At 41.0% G+C, this 16,327-nt stretch overlaps 1 protein-coding gene across 3 annotated transcripts in view; it reads left to right on the top strand.

Annotated features, from left to right (window-relative positions):
* The window catches only part of ccdc9 (coiled-coil domain containing 9), a 50,622-nt gene extending 38,715 nt beyond the window's left edge, over positions 1–11,907 (top strand). The window contains exons 15-16 of one of the 3 annotated variants that reach the window (XM_039768255.1): positions 10,272–10,343; positions 11,390–11,907. In XM_039768255.1, the coding sequence (XP_039624189.1) occupies positions 10,272–10,343; positions 11,390–11,394 (77 nt within the window). In that variant the 3' untranslated portion in view covers positions 11,395–11,907. Of the gene's footprint in view, positions 1–10,271; positions 11,369–11,389 lie in introns of those variants that run through there. The other 2 variants (XM_039768256.1, XM_039768254.1) reach the window with 2 other exon arrangements.
* The last annotated feature ends 4,420 nt before the right edge of the window (positions 11,908–16,327 follow it).

The following is a 16,327-nucleotide window of genomic DNA, read 5'->3' as shown; positions in this document are numbered from 1 at the left end:
TTATTTATTTATTTTTTTATTATTAATTTTATTACAATCCATACATAGCAATCAAGTTTTTACAAAAAAAGAATTCTGTTAAGAACAGATCGATCCCCACCCCTGAGAGAGAGAGCAAGCCAAACGGTGTAAAATTTAAGGCTTGTAAAAATACTTAAATTAATAAATTCTCTGTGCTTTATAAACTTATTTTAAAATATTACTGATTAGATCCTGCCATGTTTTGGAAAAAGTCTGTACGGATCCTCTGAGTATTTGATTTTTTCCAATTTCAAAAAGTATAACACATCAGTTATGACTTTAAAGGAGCACAATCTCCCAAGGACAAAGAGTCTGCTCTGCCCTTTCTCATACAGTTCCTCTGCTTGCCACTCCCTGAATTGCGACTGGGTGTAGAGACTGTTTGGTGCATCTTAAGGCAGTAAACTGTTCCTTGGTTTTGCTGATGTTGAATTGCACACAATTTTCAAAGTTCTCCACTTGACTAAGATACTCTGTCTCACCCACCCCTTGCATATACAGTTGATAGGCGCAGAATCATTTGAGAATTTCTGCAAGCGATATGACCTGGTGTTGTATTTATAGTCTCAGCTATGTTTCATGTGATGCTCTAGTGTTACTTGCGTCCACATCAGAGACCTAGTTCTTCACCCTCGCAAATTGAGGTCTGTCCCACAGATAGACCATTATCCAGGAAGTCATAGGCCCATTCACTTGCCTATCTCTTGAGTTTATCCTTTTAACAGTGATTTCTCTATGTTGTTGAAGGTAGTGAAGGAATCAAAAAACATAATCATCATAGTTTTGCCATCTTCATAAGCCTCAATAGCTGCATCATCCACTCCAGGCTTTGTCCAATAGCTAAGGTACAAGTGATTCAAGTGAACTTTCACAAGAGAGCTCTTACAGTCCATAATCACTAATACACTACCAAATTTTTTTTTGTTTGTTTTTTTTGTTACCCCATGTAGTTTGTAGTGGTTGCTGAGAAAAAAAAAGTCTCTTTTTCATGCAGAACCAGAGAAAATCGTTTAATATAATAGAACGTAGAGGTGACCAGTTCTGTCCAATGGCAAATGATATGAAAAACGCCCATGGAAAAGAAAAGTGATTCTCGCGTATCTTGTGTCACATATGCCACATGTTCATCATGCATTAGTATGCTCAAAACATGCAAAATGGAGATGGGACTCATTATCAATGAATGAGGGGAAGAGGCAGATCATCAATTTAAAGGTGGAATATTATGGGAATATGTATTTTCTGTTTTCCAGAAGTATTAACAGAATTTTAGCAAAAAATGCATGGAATTTGCACATTTTGAGCATACAAATGGATGACAAATATGGATAACCATCATGTGGATTATGCAACCCTTCAGAATTTAGTTTTTCTTTTTTCCACGGGGTTTTTAACATTGTTTGCCATTGGTCAGAATGGGTCACTATTATTATATTATCTGTTTTCTCTCATTCTGCATGGGAACATGAGGTTAAAAAAAATATATGCCCATCACAACAAACAAGTAACATATTAAAAAAAAATAATAATTTTTGGGTTGAGTATTTCCTTTAAAGCTTTAAATCTTAAACAAGTGATAGTGGTAATGTTCTAGCTTCTGGCAGCAACCACTGCCACCGCTGTGTTTCACCAGTCACTACAGGTTTTTGTCAAGGGTTTTTCTTTTTTCCTCCTTTTAAAGTTCCCACAGTGCCACTGTGCTTCACAGGAAGAAAGAGACACAATGTGAAATATGTGTTTCTCTGTTTTCTCTTTGATCATGTTACCTTTTGTGCACAGAGAATTCACAATTTCCATTTATGTTAAGTATAGATCAGCCTTCAAGGGTGCCTAATAGTAGGAGTGTAGCAACAGGAGACCCCCACACTGGCTTGCTCTTTCAATTGAAAGGTGGTCTCTGCTGACCTTCCTGCTCACAACGAGGAGTATTGTTTAATATTTTCAAATTAAAGTTTTTTTTATAGAAAATTATTTTGGGGTTGCACACTGGTTGGCGGGTGGCACGGTGGTGCAGTGGGTAGCTCTGCTGCCTTACAGTTAGGAGACCAGGCTTTGCTTCCCGGGTCCACCCTGCGTGGAGTTTGCATGTTCTCCCCGTGTCTGTGTGGGTTTCCTCCGGTTGCTCCATTTTTCTCCCACAGTCCAAAGACATGCAGGTTAGGTGCATTGGCGATTCTAAAATGTCCCTAGTGTGTGTGTGTGTGTGTGCGCTAGCACCCTACCCGGGGTTTGTTTCCTGCCTTGCGCCCTGTGTTGGCTGGGATTGACTCTAGCAGACCCCCGTGACCCTGTAGTTGGGATATAGTGGGTTGGATAATGGATGGATGGATGGTTGGCAATAGCCTGGTATCTTTTTGTGTCCTTTTTTTGAATTCCAATATGGTCACAGCCATCATACCTCCCACCATATCAGCATGAGTTACTCTCTTGTTGGGTCTCTCGTCCTCTACTGAAGACAAGTGTGTTATTTTAGCTGGCAACTCCAAATTGGTTGTGCCTGTGTTTAAAATTTTATACCTTAAACATTATTAAGGTAATATTTAGTAATAAGATAGTAATTGGAGACTGTTTAATCTAAATAAGTAATGGGTCTAGCCCAACATTTAAGGATTATGATTAAATGAAATTTGTAAATTAATTTTCTAGGTCTCAGGGGCATAATAAAGCATGCTTTTTCATGTAATGAGACTCTAACAGTTGATATACAGGATTTCACCAGGGAGAACGCTTCAGAAGGAATTATAAGATTAAATATTTAGATGAGAACAGACATGGCATATCATAACTTATTCAGTTTCAAGTCTGTCGTGCACATAGTTCCTAGTTATATGGTGCAATGAAATTCATACCCGCTTATCCAGAGCAGGGTCATGGGGAAGCTGGAGTCTATCACAACAAGCATTGGGTGCAAGCAGGAAAAATCCCTGCATGGGGCATCACAGTCCATTGTAATTGATGCCCAGTGAATACCCTGAAATGGTACAAAGTTAAGCAAATACATTCCCAGAGATTAAAAAAAGAGTTTAGAATACCTAAAAGTAAAAAGTAATTTTTAGAGTTACACAGAAATGCCTTTATCAGGGAACAAGTAATGGGTTAACAGTTTCCAGCTTTTCTGTAGCAGTGGAAGTTAATTAAGCCTTAAAAGCCAACGCAAACAATCCCTACATGTGTCCCAACTTTGCTGATTACCCTCTTGTTTGTTTTTAGCCTCTGGCAGTTTACCACTTACCTTTGTAGCATTTCAGGTGATTTGTTAGACATCAGCTGCTTAAATATCATTAACTATTGCGGAGTGAAACAGACCCTAAATCTACATGTGCAATTGCCAATGGGGTAGCTGTGTACCATTTGCAAGATGGAAAGAACAAGAAAGGCAGCTTTGCAGGATCCGTGGTGTCGAGTAATGCTCTTTGTTTAGTGTTGAATGAATATTACTGCTTTGGGATTTGAACATCCAAAATGTGCTGCTTTCAACAAAATTACGTGGCGGCATGCTGTGTATACTCGGAGACCTCTGTGTGGAAAACGTTCTACCAAGGTTATTAATATTAGAATATTAGTAAAAGAATCACATTCTCCGCCTTAATCCCTGAAGCTCCCTATTCTTAACCTCCGTGCAAGCCAGCTTTGCAAATGCTGAAAACGTAAATAAATTAAATACATTTTTTTTTATCTGTAATCTAGCTAATTGATTGGGAAAAAAATAAATAATGCATAAAACTTTGTGATCTTTCAAATTTTTGGTCGAGTTTAATTGCTTTATCGATTGTTAATCTATGATTGTAAATGTATTAGTTTTTACACCTTTTCATTTGTGGCAAGCAACTTTTGTTACCCGTCCTGCTGCACTAGCTGAACAAACTAGGCCCTAGCCTAATGTTACTCCATTATGTTTACCTTATTTGTAAGTCGCTTTGGATAAAAGCGTCTGCCAAGCAAATAAATATAAGTGTAAGCTATGAAGTACAGGCGTGCAAAAGAACACCAGTTAGAAAAAACAAGGCCTGACAGTTTTTTTTTCCAGTAGTCCTCTTCAACTGCAGTGCATAACACAAATACAGTTAGACAGACAGTACAGCAAAACCTAATACCCTGTATGCTTACCCTTAACATCATAGCTTTAAGAAGCAGACATTATTTTTACCTATGTTCTTGAAATTTATAGTTGCCTGTGTTACAACTAGACACTTTCATTGTGATATTTAAAAGTGCAACATTATGTGATTAAATCCAGCTAATCAGCCATAATTTGTATAATTTACTTTGTTATTGCAATTGGCTATCCCTGGGTACATAACATGTATGAAACTGTTGTTCTTTTGTATCTATGTATCTGTTTTGTACATTTACAGCACATGCACGTTAAGTGACTGTCAATGGGCCAGAGAGAGTAAAACACAGCAACTAAACCTTTAACTTTGTGGTTTATAGTCTTGTGATGCAACCACTGGGTAATTAATACAGCTTCAGTTATCATCTCATATTATAAAAGTTATAGGTAATGAACTTATTGAAACAACTACTGATGGCTACAATAAAATGTAAAATTGAGCTGAAATAACTACTAATTTGTGAACACAGGCTTGTCGGTATACTTTTAGGGGAAATAATTTGAAGAATATGTGGAGCATTGCATATCTCAATTTTTTTTTTTAGGGCTCATCACTGATCTCATATTATTGTCTCTTAAAAAAAAACTACTTTTATACTAAGAAACCTTATGTTCTATATTAAAGTGTTAACTTTGTATTATAAACTACAGACCACAGGTATTACCTGTTCATTTTTTATTTACAAAATGAAAGTCTGTAGGCTTATTGTTCAGTGACCATAAAAATAATGAAATTAAATTCCCTTTAAATACTTGGTTTATACTAATAAAATATGTATGGCATTAAACAAAACAAAATAAAATGCTTCTCATAATTACAAGCTGTCAGATTGTTTAATTTCTTCTGTAATTTACTTATCTAAAACAAAGCTTAAATGAAAACAAACAGTTTTCACCATTTGTCTCACAAAAATATATATTCTCACACATTGATTCACTTAATTGATATTGGTCGTTAAGTGCTGCTGAAATGAAAATATACATGTACTTATAGATTTTACTCATAATTGCACTATAGCTTTTCAGCTGTAAAAATGTGTATTTACTATATTTACACAGGTTTGTTTTTTTCCCCAGTGTATCTATCAACTGAGTCAAATCTTATATACTGTTTGATACACACAAGCAAATCAACACAGTACAAACCCATAAAGCCTCAAATGCATGAAAAGTTCATAAAATATATCTCTATTATTAAAAAAAATCTTGGCAGGGAGACGAGATGTGATCTTCTCAGAAGACAATTTGATGTCCCGCAAGAGACATTTTAACATCACGCGAGACAAGGCAGTGAGACAGAAAGACAGCTGCTGTACAGGCTTTTAAATGATCAACGCGCAGCGCGACGAGCAGAACACACATCTCGGCGGCAGCAGCAGCACAAAGCCGGTAGCTGATCCATCCGTTTCTCCTTAGTGTGCGTTCAGCTCTCTCACCCCCATTACAACGCTAGCGGGAGAGACACGAACTGGCAGGAGCGTAGCTAGCGCGTCTCCAGGGGTGTTGAGCGAAGCGATCGAGACCTGATCATCTCGGAGAGACACTTGCATGACACGCAAGACTAAACATTACAACCTTAAGAAGCAAAACCCGTGACACGGTGACTTTTGCATGTCACACCCTACGAACAATGTAAAACAAGTTCACGAACATCTAACCTAACAGTTGCTGGAATGGTTTTGGCAGACACACTTCATGTGTGCCCAGCTCTTAAAACAACAAGCAGAATACGCAGCAAGCTAGCAGATGATCCAAGCGCATCTCCTTAGTGTGCTTTCAACCCCCCTTACCATAGTTGTGTCAAACCACGCTCTTCACACAGCTAGTGGCAGAGATGCAAACTGGCAAAAGGACAGCTGCTGTACAGGCATTTAAATGATCGTCGCAATGCGCGTCAAGCAGAACATGCAGCTCGCCAGCAGCAGCAGCAAGACATCAGCTGAACCGACCGCATCACTTTAGTATGCGTTTAGCCCCTCCCCCTTCACAACGCGAGCAGCTTTATACGTCCCGTGAGAAATGGATTTAACCACGCCTGGGCCAGTAAATAAAGAACAAATATTGTTTTTACAAAAGTCTTAAAGTTAAAAGTGAAAATAATGCATATGTAACAATTCCCATTTAAATAACAATCTCTTTACGTTGTATATCCAGTAAACCCAGGGGTGGGCAAGTGAAGCGAGCAGAGGGCGGAGCCCCCTAGTTTATCAAAAACATACAACGCTAACATGCTTAACAAGTTTACAAGTAAAATAGACACATTTTGATGTTAAGGTAACAAGCCTGTTGTTCACTAAGCTGCAATTTCAAATTCTTCTCTATCTCTTCTTTTTTCTAATTAAAAATGTGAGCTGCTGTACTTGGGTGGGCTGGCACCCTGCCCGGGGTTTGTTTCCTGCCTTGAGCCCTGTGTAGGCTGGAATTGGCTCCAGCAGACCCACGTGACCCTGTGTTAGGATGTAGTGGGTTGGATAATAACTGACTGATTGCTGTACGTAACACAAGCTCGCTCAATGTCCAAACTCCAACAAGCAGTGCATGTTTTAATTAAAGGACAAAATAAAAAAGTCTGAATTTGGTAAAGTTGCTTTTTTTGGCATTTCTTTAAGTGCACAAGACGACTCCTCCAATTCCTCTTTTTTAATGTTAATATTTCAGTCATCTCTCTCTAGTAAAGTCTGCCATGCTGCCTTCTGTTTACAGGAAGTTCACAGCAAAAAAAAAAAAAAAGATGCTAAAAACATTTTTTTTGTGCTTGGACAATTCATGTCTTTTGTAGTTAAAACTGAACGATTTTAGATTGGCAGGTGATCAATCGAGGCATCACTAGAAGCAAAACAAAATATCCAGCCCTTATGTTTGTTTCTGTTGATGTTATTGAAGTTAAGATGTGGAGAAACCGTATGCTCTGGCAATTTGCATGCTGTAGACGTGGAATGTTTTACGTGCTTGGTAAATTAACCTTGACAAAATCATTTGCTTAATAAAACTTAAATTTGTTCAGGCATTTTGATTTGATCGAGCTGGTTTAAATAACCCTAGTCAATTCCAATGAGATTTATAACTGTGAAGGCATTTTGAGGTGCTGCATGCCTAGGGATTCTCTTTTAAAATTGTGATTTTTACAATGGCCAGTGTCTAGTTTGTAAGAATCCTTTATTGAGTGTTTATTAAGACTTGCTGCTCTGATAAAAATCTATATATATAATTCACTAAGGCAAGACAACCATGGAAAGCACGCCGGAAGGGGCGTGGATTCACTGAGCCGCCGACGAGCAAGACACCTATGGTGCACGCAGGAAGGAGCCACGCCCACCAACTCCTGGCACCTCCGAGCCACGTTGACTATTCATAGAGGCATCTTTCTCGCGGAGGTGAATCGCCATATGCGGCGTGTAAAACGGTTCGCGAGGGGTATCTCATGGGATCCTTAAAACAATCCTTTCCAACTGAGGTTAAAACACAATGAAGTGAGCAGTCTTTAAAAATCGAGTTTTCGGTTACGACGCACGACCGCGTGCACCATTGCAAACTGTTTTACACGCTACATACAGCAATTCGCATCCGCCACAAACGTGCATCTTCTTGGATGCTCCTGCAGGAACACGGAAAGTCTACGTGAGTCACAGGTGCATCTGGACTGTGCAAAGACAACAACGACTCAAGTGAGCGATGGCGGTCCGCCAGTTTTCAGTCACGGACGATTGTGTGTTGGTTTGTTCGTTCCGTGCATTGTTACAATGTTGCTTTTCTTGCTGATTTATTACATTACCGATTTTTCAAATGTTAATTTTCTCCCTGGGCTTAAAAATCATTAAAAAAACTGGCCTGATTATGTGGCGTATGGTACGCTGCGGGTTGGCTTGTGTTAGTAGTTTTAAGATTGAGTGTTGACTTTGATGAAAGAAAAGACATGTATGAAAGTGTAAGCATGATGGATGTCATGGAGTATCAACTATATGAAAATTTACAGATGTACGAGGTGTGATCAAAAAATACGGTAAATGTATTTTATAAGAAACGTTTATTGCAGTAAAAGATTTACAACTAGTAGTCAGTCTCCCTCAAAAAACTCTCCTCCACTTCGAATGCACTTATCCCAATGCTCCTGTCACTTTGAGAAGCAGTTCTAGAAGTTTTCTTTCGAGAGTGTCTCTAGTTGGGCTGTCGTGGCTGTCTGGATGTTCTCAGTCGATTGAAATCGTTTGCCTTTCATGGTCATTTTCAATTTAGGGAACAGCCGGAAGTCACACGGTGCCAGATCCTGTGAATAAGGTGGATGCGCGGGCACAGTGTAATGTTTTTATTCAACAGAAATTGTCATACTAAAAGGGATGTGTGACAAGGAGCATTGTCATGATGAAGAATGAAACCGTTTCAACACTTTCTTCAGTTATTGATGTTGAAGGATGTCCTGATCTTTTCTCGTCATTGACCGAGTCAGATCCATTACGAAATCGATCAAACAACTTGTAAACAGTCTTAAGTGTCGGTGCAGTGTCACCATAAACCGATTTCAATATCTAATGGGTTTCCTTAGCTTTTTGCAATTTGAAACAAAATTTCATATTAATGTCTTGCTCGATATCCATTAACGGCAAACTTGAAAAACACCCTTGAACTTAACAGTGGCTCACAAATGACTGACAGTATCAAACAATTTGAAACTGGTCGCAAACTCTGCTCTAGGATGGACCTGTCAGAACCTGCATTGAATTGTTTTGTGTTTCTCTTGGATGGTGCTCTGCATCAACATTTACCGTACTATTTGATCACACCTCGTAGATAATGTAAACAGTTAAAAATATTCAATTTTTCAAGGCTGTTACAATTGTCCATCCGCTTCCGCTTATCCGAGGTTGGGTCGCGGGGACAGCAGCTTGAGCAGAGATGCCCAGACTTCCCTTTCCCCAGCCACTTCTTCCAGCTCTTCCAGGAGAATCCCAAGGCGTTCCCAGGCCAGCCGGGAGACATAGTCCCTCTAGCGTGTCCTGGGTCTTCCCCGGGGCCTTCTCCCGTTTGGACATGCCCGGAACACCTCACCAGGGAGGCGTCCAGGAGGCATCCTGATCAGATGCCCGAGCCACCTCATCTGACTCCTCTTGATGATGACGAGCAGCAGCTCTACTCTTAGCCCCTCCTGGATGACTGAGCTCCTCACCCTATCTTTAAGGGAAAGCCCAGACACCCTGCGGAGGAAACTCATTTCAGCCGCTTGTATTCGTGATCTCATTCTTTCGGTCACCACCCATAGCTCATTACCATAGGTGAGAGTAGGAATGTAGATCGACTGGTAAATTGAGAGCCCTGCCTTACGGCTCAGCTCCTTTTTCACCATCACAGACCAATGCAGAGCCCGCATCACTGTGGATGCCGCACCGATCCGCCTGTCGATCTCACGCTCCATTCTTCCCACATTTGTGAACAAGACCCCGAGATACTTGGGGCAGGATCTCTTGCTAAGAAGCCTGTGTGCTCAAATTAGAAGCGGCTTCAGCTGAAAATTATGTTAATAATTATAGTTGTTTCACTAAGTTTATTATATAATTTCGTATCAAGCTAATCAGTGGTTGGCGGCACGGTGGCGAAGTGGTAGCACTGATAATTCACAGTAAGGAGACCTGGGTTCGTTTCCCAGGTCCTGCCTGCATGGAGTTTGCATGTTCTCCCTGTGTCTGTGTGGGTTTCCTCCCACAGTCCAAAGACATGCAGGTTACGTGTATTGGCGATCCTAAATTGTCCCTGGTGTGGGTATCCTGCATCCTGTGTGTCCTGTGGTGGGCTGGTGCCCTGCCTTGTGCCCTCTGCTGGCTGGGATTGGCTCCAGCAGACCCCCGTGAACCTATGTTAGGATATAGCGGGTTGGACAATGACTGACTGACTGACTAATCAGTGGTTTCTTGTCACTTGCCTGTTAAAATATTGCATGTTTTGAAATAAACAATAAATAAGTCTTTCAAAAAAAATTGTCTTGACAATGTAGTGACAGCAGCTACAATTTGGTAATCTATGTTTACTGCGCCCACAGTGACTATAGTAGTGATGTGTTGGTCAGTCTTGGCCATCATCAGCCACATGTACACTCCCCAGTTTATTAGAACTGATGTATTGTCAATGTTTTCTTCTCATTTTGCAGATGAGCTCCAAGTGACCACAGAACCTACATCAGACTGCGTCTCCTCCTCTCTGGCCAGTCAGCCTTCTTCAGGTGTGGTTCAGATTACCAGCTTTCAGGCTGTGGCTTTCCGTAAGAACTCTCTAGAACTGGCTGAACTTTGAATATTTGGCTGCTTTTATCCCTGCATATTCCTTTCCTTGAACTGCCCTGAATTCATTTCCTACCTTCCTGATTTGTGACGTTAATGCTGCATTCATAGCGTGAATCCTTATCGCCCTGCATTACTTCTTCCTGCTGCTTGTTTGTGTGTAACCCACCTGTCTGTTTGTCAATTTGGATGAGTAACAAAGTTTAAGTTAACTTCACAGTTTCTAGCATGTTGGATTCAAATTCACTTTCTTGGGAGTAAGCAGTGTCACTTTGTGGATAAACGTGGCTGAATTCTCCAGTGCCTGGCTTAAGACATCGACACCTCCTTGACTGATCTTTGTCTCTCAGCTCAGCTGCGCATGACTTAACCCCCTCACCCCCATTTCCGACATCACCTTTTTAATGTTTTTAAACTTTTTCTTGCTGCCTTGTTTGTTGTTTGATATCAGAAACAACTGATATCTTCTCCTTTGGGGTTACTTTAAGGCTTTTATTTGCAGATTTTTTTTTCCATTCCCCATTGCCATGGGGGCTTTGGCTGTCTTTTATTCTCATAAAGCTAATTCACTTCCTCTCTAACTGCACTTTTGGTTGTCAGCCAGTAGATAAATTACAGGCATTATAAGCATAATGGATCTTGTTTAGATCAGAATTTACCAGTGAGCTGTAAGTAGTGCAGAGCACAGACTTGAGTGTTTTTAATTATTTGGGTGTTGTGGCATGTTTCACCATTTAAGCTTCAAGTAAGTCAGAATTCTGAGGTTAGTGGTAGCCAATGAATCCATATGTATGTGTCTACACTTTTGATTACTGAGAGTCCGCCTTGTAAAATCTTAAACTTGATTTAAGGTATACCTATTCTTCTTCACTCTGAATAATAAGCACCACTGAGCAGACATCAGAGGCAGGTAGAACTTTCACTGTACCTGCCCACATCCACCCTGCTAAGTGATGAATTTTTAGTAACCCCTGTTCTCTGTCGGCAGGTTGAGGTGAGAGTGCTGGGAAGGAGACGCTCATTACCTGTGATCCTAAGTTCTTGTGTAATTGTAAAGCAGAAGATGACATACTGCTCTTTAAAGTAAAGAGTGCAGATGACTGATGTCTGACAAGTGCAGCTCCCAGGAAGAAGGGACATTCTGGTCGGGTTGAGTGTTTTTTGAGTGTTTAGTTTATTTTTTTTCTTCTAATTATTAAGAAAATGAAAGATAATAACATTTGTAAAGAAATCAAAATGCCCTTTCTTACATCTTTAAAAGTGAGTGGTTTGCTTGGTCATATGTGATCTATATCTCTATTTTTTCTTTTGGTACATTTTATTTTTCAATTTGATTTTTTATTTTTATTTTTTCTGTACCTGGGTGGGGAGGGGGGAGAAATAAGTAGGGGTCTAATTTGTTCAGTATTAATACTGAAAACCAAAGCACAGTTTCTTTTTCTGCACATAGAAAAGAGTTTTCTTGTTTCCTATTGGAGGAAAATAAAGTAACAATTTTATTGTTTATTTTTTGTGTTAAGCTTGCATTATGTTTTCTTTGTTTTTGCTTCATATCCGAATATTTTATCATCTGAAGGTAGGTTATCAGTTGTTTGTCCCTCTTTCCATGTTCCATGATAATGCAGATTAGCAGATTTTAGTACAGCTTTTCCAGTATTCTCACATTTTGGGGAATTGCTGGGTGAAGAGTCTTGCTTCGATCCAGGGCTGAGAATTGACCTGGCATCTGTGTGGCTTAAAGGCCTGCCACTTTAGCCTCTAGGCAAGTTGTGTTTCTTCGTTCCGGTCCAAAGCCCGGATAAATGGGGAGGGTTACGTCAGGAAGGGCATCTGTTGTAAAATTTTGCCAAATCAATATGCGGACAACAATACAAATTACGAGCCCCAGGTTAACAACGACCGCCACCGGTACTGTTAGCCAACAGGGTGCTGGCAGAAATTGGGCTACTGTTGACCGAAGGAGAAGAAGAGGGGGGAGACGTGTCCAGAGGCAGGAGGAGAGGAGGAAACTTTGAATGTTGGCAGTATGACTGGTAAGGGGAGAGAGTTAGCAGATATGATGGAGAGAAGGAAGGTTGATATATTGTGTGTGCAAGAGACTAAACGGAAGGGGAGTAAGGCCAGGTGGATTGGAGATGGGTTCAAATTGTTCTATCATGGTGTGGATGGGAGGAGAAACGGGGTAGGAGTTATTCTGAAGGAACAGTATCTCAAGAGTGTTTTGGAGGTGAAAAGAGTGTCAGGCAGAGATTATGAAGCTGGAAACTGGAGGTGTGCTGATTAATGTTGCTAGTGCATATGCACCGCATGCTGGGTGTGCAATGGGTGAGAGAGAAGATTTTTGGAGTGAGTTGGATGAAGTGATGAACGGTGTACCCAAGGGACAGAAAGTGGTGATGGAGCAGATTTCAGTGGGCATGTTGGTGAAGGGAACAGAGGAGACGAGGAGGGGATGGGTAGGTATGGTGTCAAGGAGAGGAATGAAGAAGGTCAGAGGATAGTGGATTTTGGTAAAAGGATGGACATGGCTGTCGTGAATTGTATTTTAAGAAAAGGGAGGAACATAGGGTTAAGTACAAGAGTGGAGGAGGAGGTAGATTACATTCTTTGCAGAAGAGTTGATCTGAAGGAGATTGAAGACTGTAAAGTAGTGGCAGGGGAAAGTGTAGTTAAGCAGCATAGGATGGTGGTCTGTAGGATGACATTGGAGATCAAAAAGAGGAAGAGCTTGAGGGCAGAGCCAAGGAGTGGAAGTTAAAAAAGGAAGACTGCAAGGTTGAGCTTAGGAAGGAGGTGAGACAGGCACTGGTGGCAGTGAAGAGTTACCAGACAGCTGGGAAACTACAGCAGATGTAGTAAGGGTGACAGCAAGAAGGGTGCTTGGCATGACATCTGGAAAGAGGAAGGAGGAAAAGGAAACCTGGTGGTGGAATGAGGAAATACAGGAGAGTATACAGAGGAAGAGCATGGCAAACAAGAAGTGATAGTCAGAGAGATGCAAAAAGTAGATAAGGCACAAGGTGAAGAGAGAGGTGGCGAAGGCTAAGGAAAGGCGTTATGATGAGTTGTATGAGAGGTTGGACACTAAGGAGGGAGAAAAGGACCTGTACCGATTGGCTAGACAGAGGTACCAAGCTGGGAAAGATGTGCAGCAGGTTAGGGTGATAAAGGATAAAGATGGAAACGTACTCACAAGTGAGGAGAGTGTGTTGAGCAGATGGAAAGAGTACTTTGAGAGGCTGATGAATGAAGACAACAAGAGAGAGAAGAGGTTGGATGATGTGGAGATAGTGAACCGGAAAGTGCAACAGATTAGCAAGGAGGAAGTAGGGACAGCTATGAAGAGGATGAAAAATGGAAAGGCCAGTGGTCCAGATGACATACCTATGGAAACATGGAGTTGTTCAGGAGAGGTGGCAGTGGAGTTTTTAACCAGATTGTTTAATGGAATCTTGGAAAGTGAGAGGATGCCTGAGGAGTGGAGAAGACAGGAGTCCCCGTGGACTTTGTGATCTGTAGCGAGCAGGTTAAGGAGACCCTGAAGAGGTGGAGATATGCTGTAGAGCAGGGGGTGCCAAACTCCGGGCCTGGAAGGCCACAGTGGCTACAGGTTTTCATTCTGACCCTTTTTCAAATCACTGACCAGTTTGCACTGCTAATTAACTTCCCTTCATTTTACTATCCCTGATTTTAAGGATTCAGTCCCCAGAATTTATTCCTGTCTTTATTAAATGGCAGCCGAAATTAAATGAAACGAGTTAACAGATGACCAGCTAAACCAATTTCACTCCAACCAATCTTTTAATGAGAAGCTGATTCTTGCTGTTAATTAAACCCGTTATTTAATTCCATCACAGTCAATTTTTTCGTGACCTGAAAGAATAACCTTACTGAGACCTTCACCTTTCTTTATTTTTAGATAATGTGTGATGGACACAGGTAAGATGGTCATGTGATGGCTTGTTTTGTGCCTCATTACTGTTTGGCTGCTAATTAAGGAAAACGAAACAACTAAGGGGCTTGAGTGAAGTTAATTAGCAGCAAAAACTGGTCACTAATGAAGAAGACGATTCGAAAGAAAACCTGCAACCACTGCGGCCCTCCAGGACTGGAGTTCGACACCTGTGCTCTGGAGAGAAGAGGAATGAAGGTCAGTAGGAACAAGACAGAATACATGTGTGCAAATGAGAGGGAGGCCAGTGGAATGATGAGGGAGTAGAGTTGGCGAAGGTGGATGAGTTCAAATACTTGGGATCAACAGTACAGAGTAATGGGGATTGTGGAAGAGAGGTGAAAAAGAGAGTGCAGGCAGGGTGGGATGGGAGGAGAAGAGTGTCAGGAGTAATTTGTGACAGACGGGTATCAGCAAGAGTGAAAGGGAAGGTCTACAGGACAGTAGTGAGACCAACTATGTTATATGGGTTGGAGACGGTGGCACTGACCAGAAAGGAGGAGATAGAGCTGGAGGTGGCAGAATTAAAGATGCTAAGATTTGCATTGGGCATGACGAGGATGGACAGGATTAGAAATGAGTACATTAGAGGGTCAGCTCAAGTTGGACGGTTGCGAGACAAAGTCAAAGAGGCGAAATTGTGTTGCTTTGGACATGTGCAGAGGAGAGATGCTGGTTATATTGGGAGAAGGATGCTAAGGATAGAGCTGCCAGGGAAGAGGAAAAGAGGAAGGCCTAAGAGAAGGTTTATGGATGTGGTGAGAGAGGACATGCTGGTGATGGGTGTGACAGAAGAAGATGCAGAAGACAGAAAGATATGGAAGAAGATGATCCGCTGTGGCAACCCCTAACGGGAGGAGACGAAAGAAGAAAGGCCCATGTCACATTAGACAACTTTTCTAGCATTTTGAATGATCTTAGCAAGTTTTAAGCAGGCATGCAGTCGGACATACCTAGTGACTCCACTCCAACTAGCCCATGACTCTCCCAGACAAAATGGAGCAGGCTTGGTTTTGTCTTTACTCGTAGACGTGGGCTCTATGTTCATGAGAGCTGACAACCAATGAATATTCCAGAAATACAGTGCATATAATGTATTGAGGAATACAGAGGGCAGGTGTTTTTGGACCTTGCATACAGAAGAGAAGCTTGTCTGTCTGATGTCTCCTGTTTTACTTATCACAATAGAATGAAAGTAAAGAATAAAAAACTAAAAGTATCTGACCTTACCGTAGCAGTAGAGATGAGCCAAAAATGGACATGGGACAGATTACCTTTGAATCACTGTTAAGACATTACTGAATACCACTGCACGTGCCAAGCTACAGCAATCGGAAACAACAAAACTAATGTATCCTGAGCTAAAAACGCCCTCACGCCACAACAATCACTGTCCTGCACATGGAAATGATTTCAGATGATGCAAGCTTTACAATGTGACATGTAAATACTGTTAAAAGTAAATCATTAAAAAATAAACTGTGGCCATAAAGAAATATAAATTGTTAGGTAATGTGTGGTATCCAAATGATCCTCAAATGATATTTAGGAGCCTAATGTGTGCCAAAGAAATCATTTCCCACAGCGTTGCATTACTGCTGCTAGCCTGAGTGTTGATTCAAGGCAGTGTGGATCCATGGATTCATGCTGCTTCTGAGAAAGGTTTTAACCTATTATGTGACATTTTCTTGGTGATCATATGCCTCCTGTAGCCAGCAGTGGAGCCTGCTGTACTCTTCTACGGCTGTGGGCAAAGTGTCAGGGTTGGCGCCATTCATGAATTGAATTGAGAATACATGGCAAAGTCCAGTCCAGGAATTAGAATTGCAATAACCAGTAGGGAAATTGAATTGGGATGTCAGGAAACAGAGTTGAATTCAAATAAATTCCACTTTCTAAGATACTTTGACTTGCTTTGCTAAGTAGTTTACAGTACATTACATATTATGAATCCCCTAAATCACAAAAATAAAA

This window comes from Polypterus senegalus, chromosome 11 (genome assembly GCF_016835505.1).
Source record: "Polypterus senegalus isolate Bchr_013 chromosome 11, ASM1683550v1, whole genome shotgun sequence".
Classification (NCBI taxonomy): domain Eukaryota; kingdom Metazoa; phylum Chordata; class Cladistia; order Polypteriformes; family Polypteridae; genus Polypterus; species Polypterus senegalus.
Note: the sequence above shows the minus strand (reverse complement) of the source record. Positions and strands in the feature narration are given on the sequence as shown.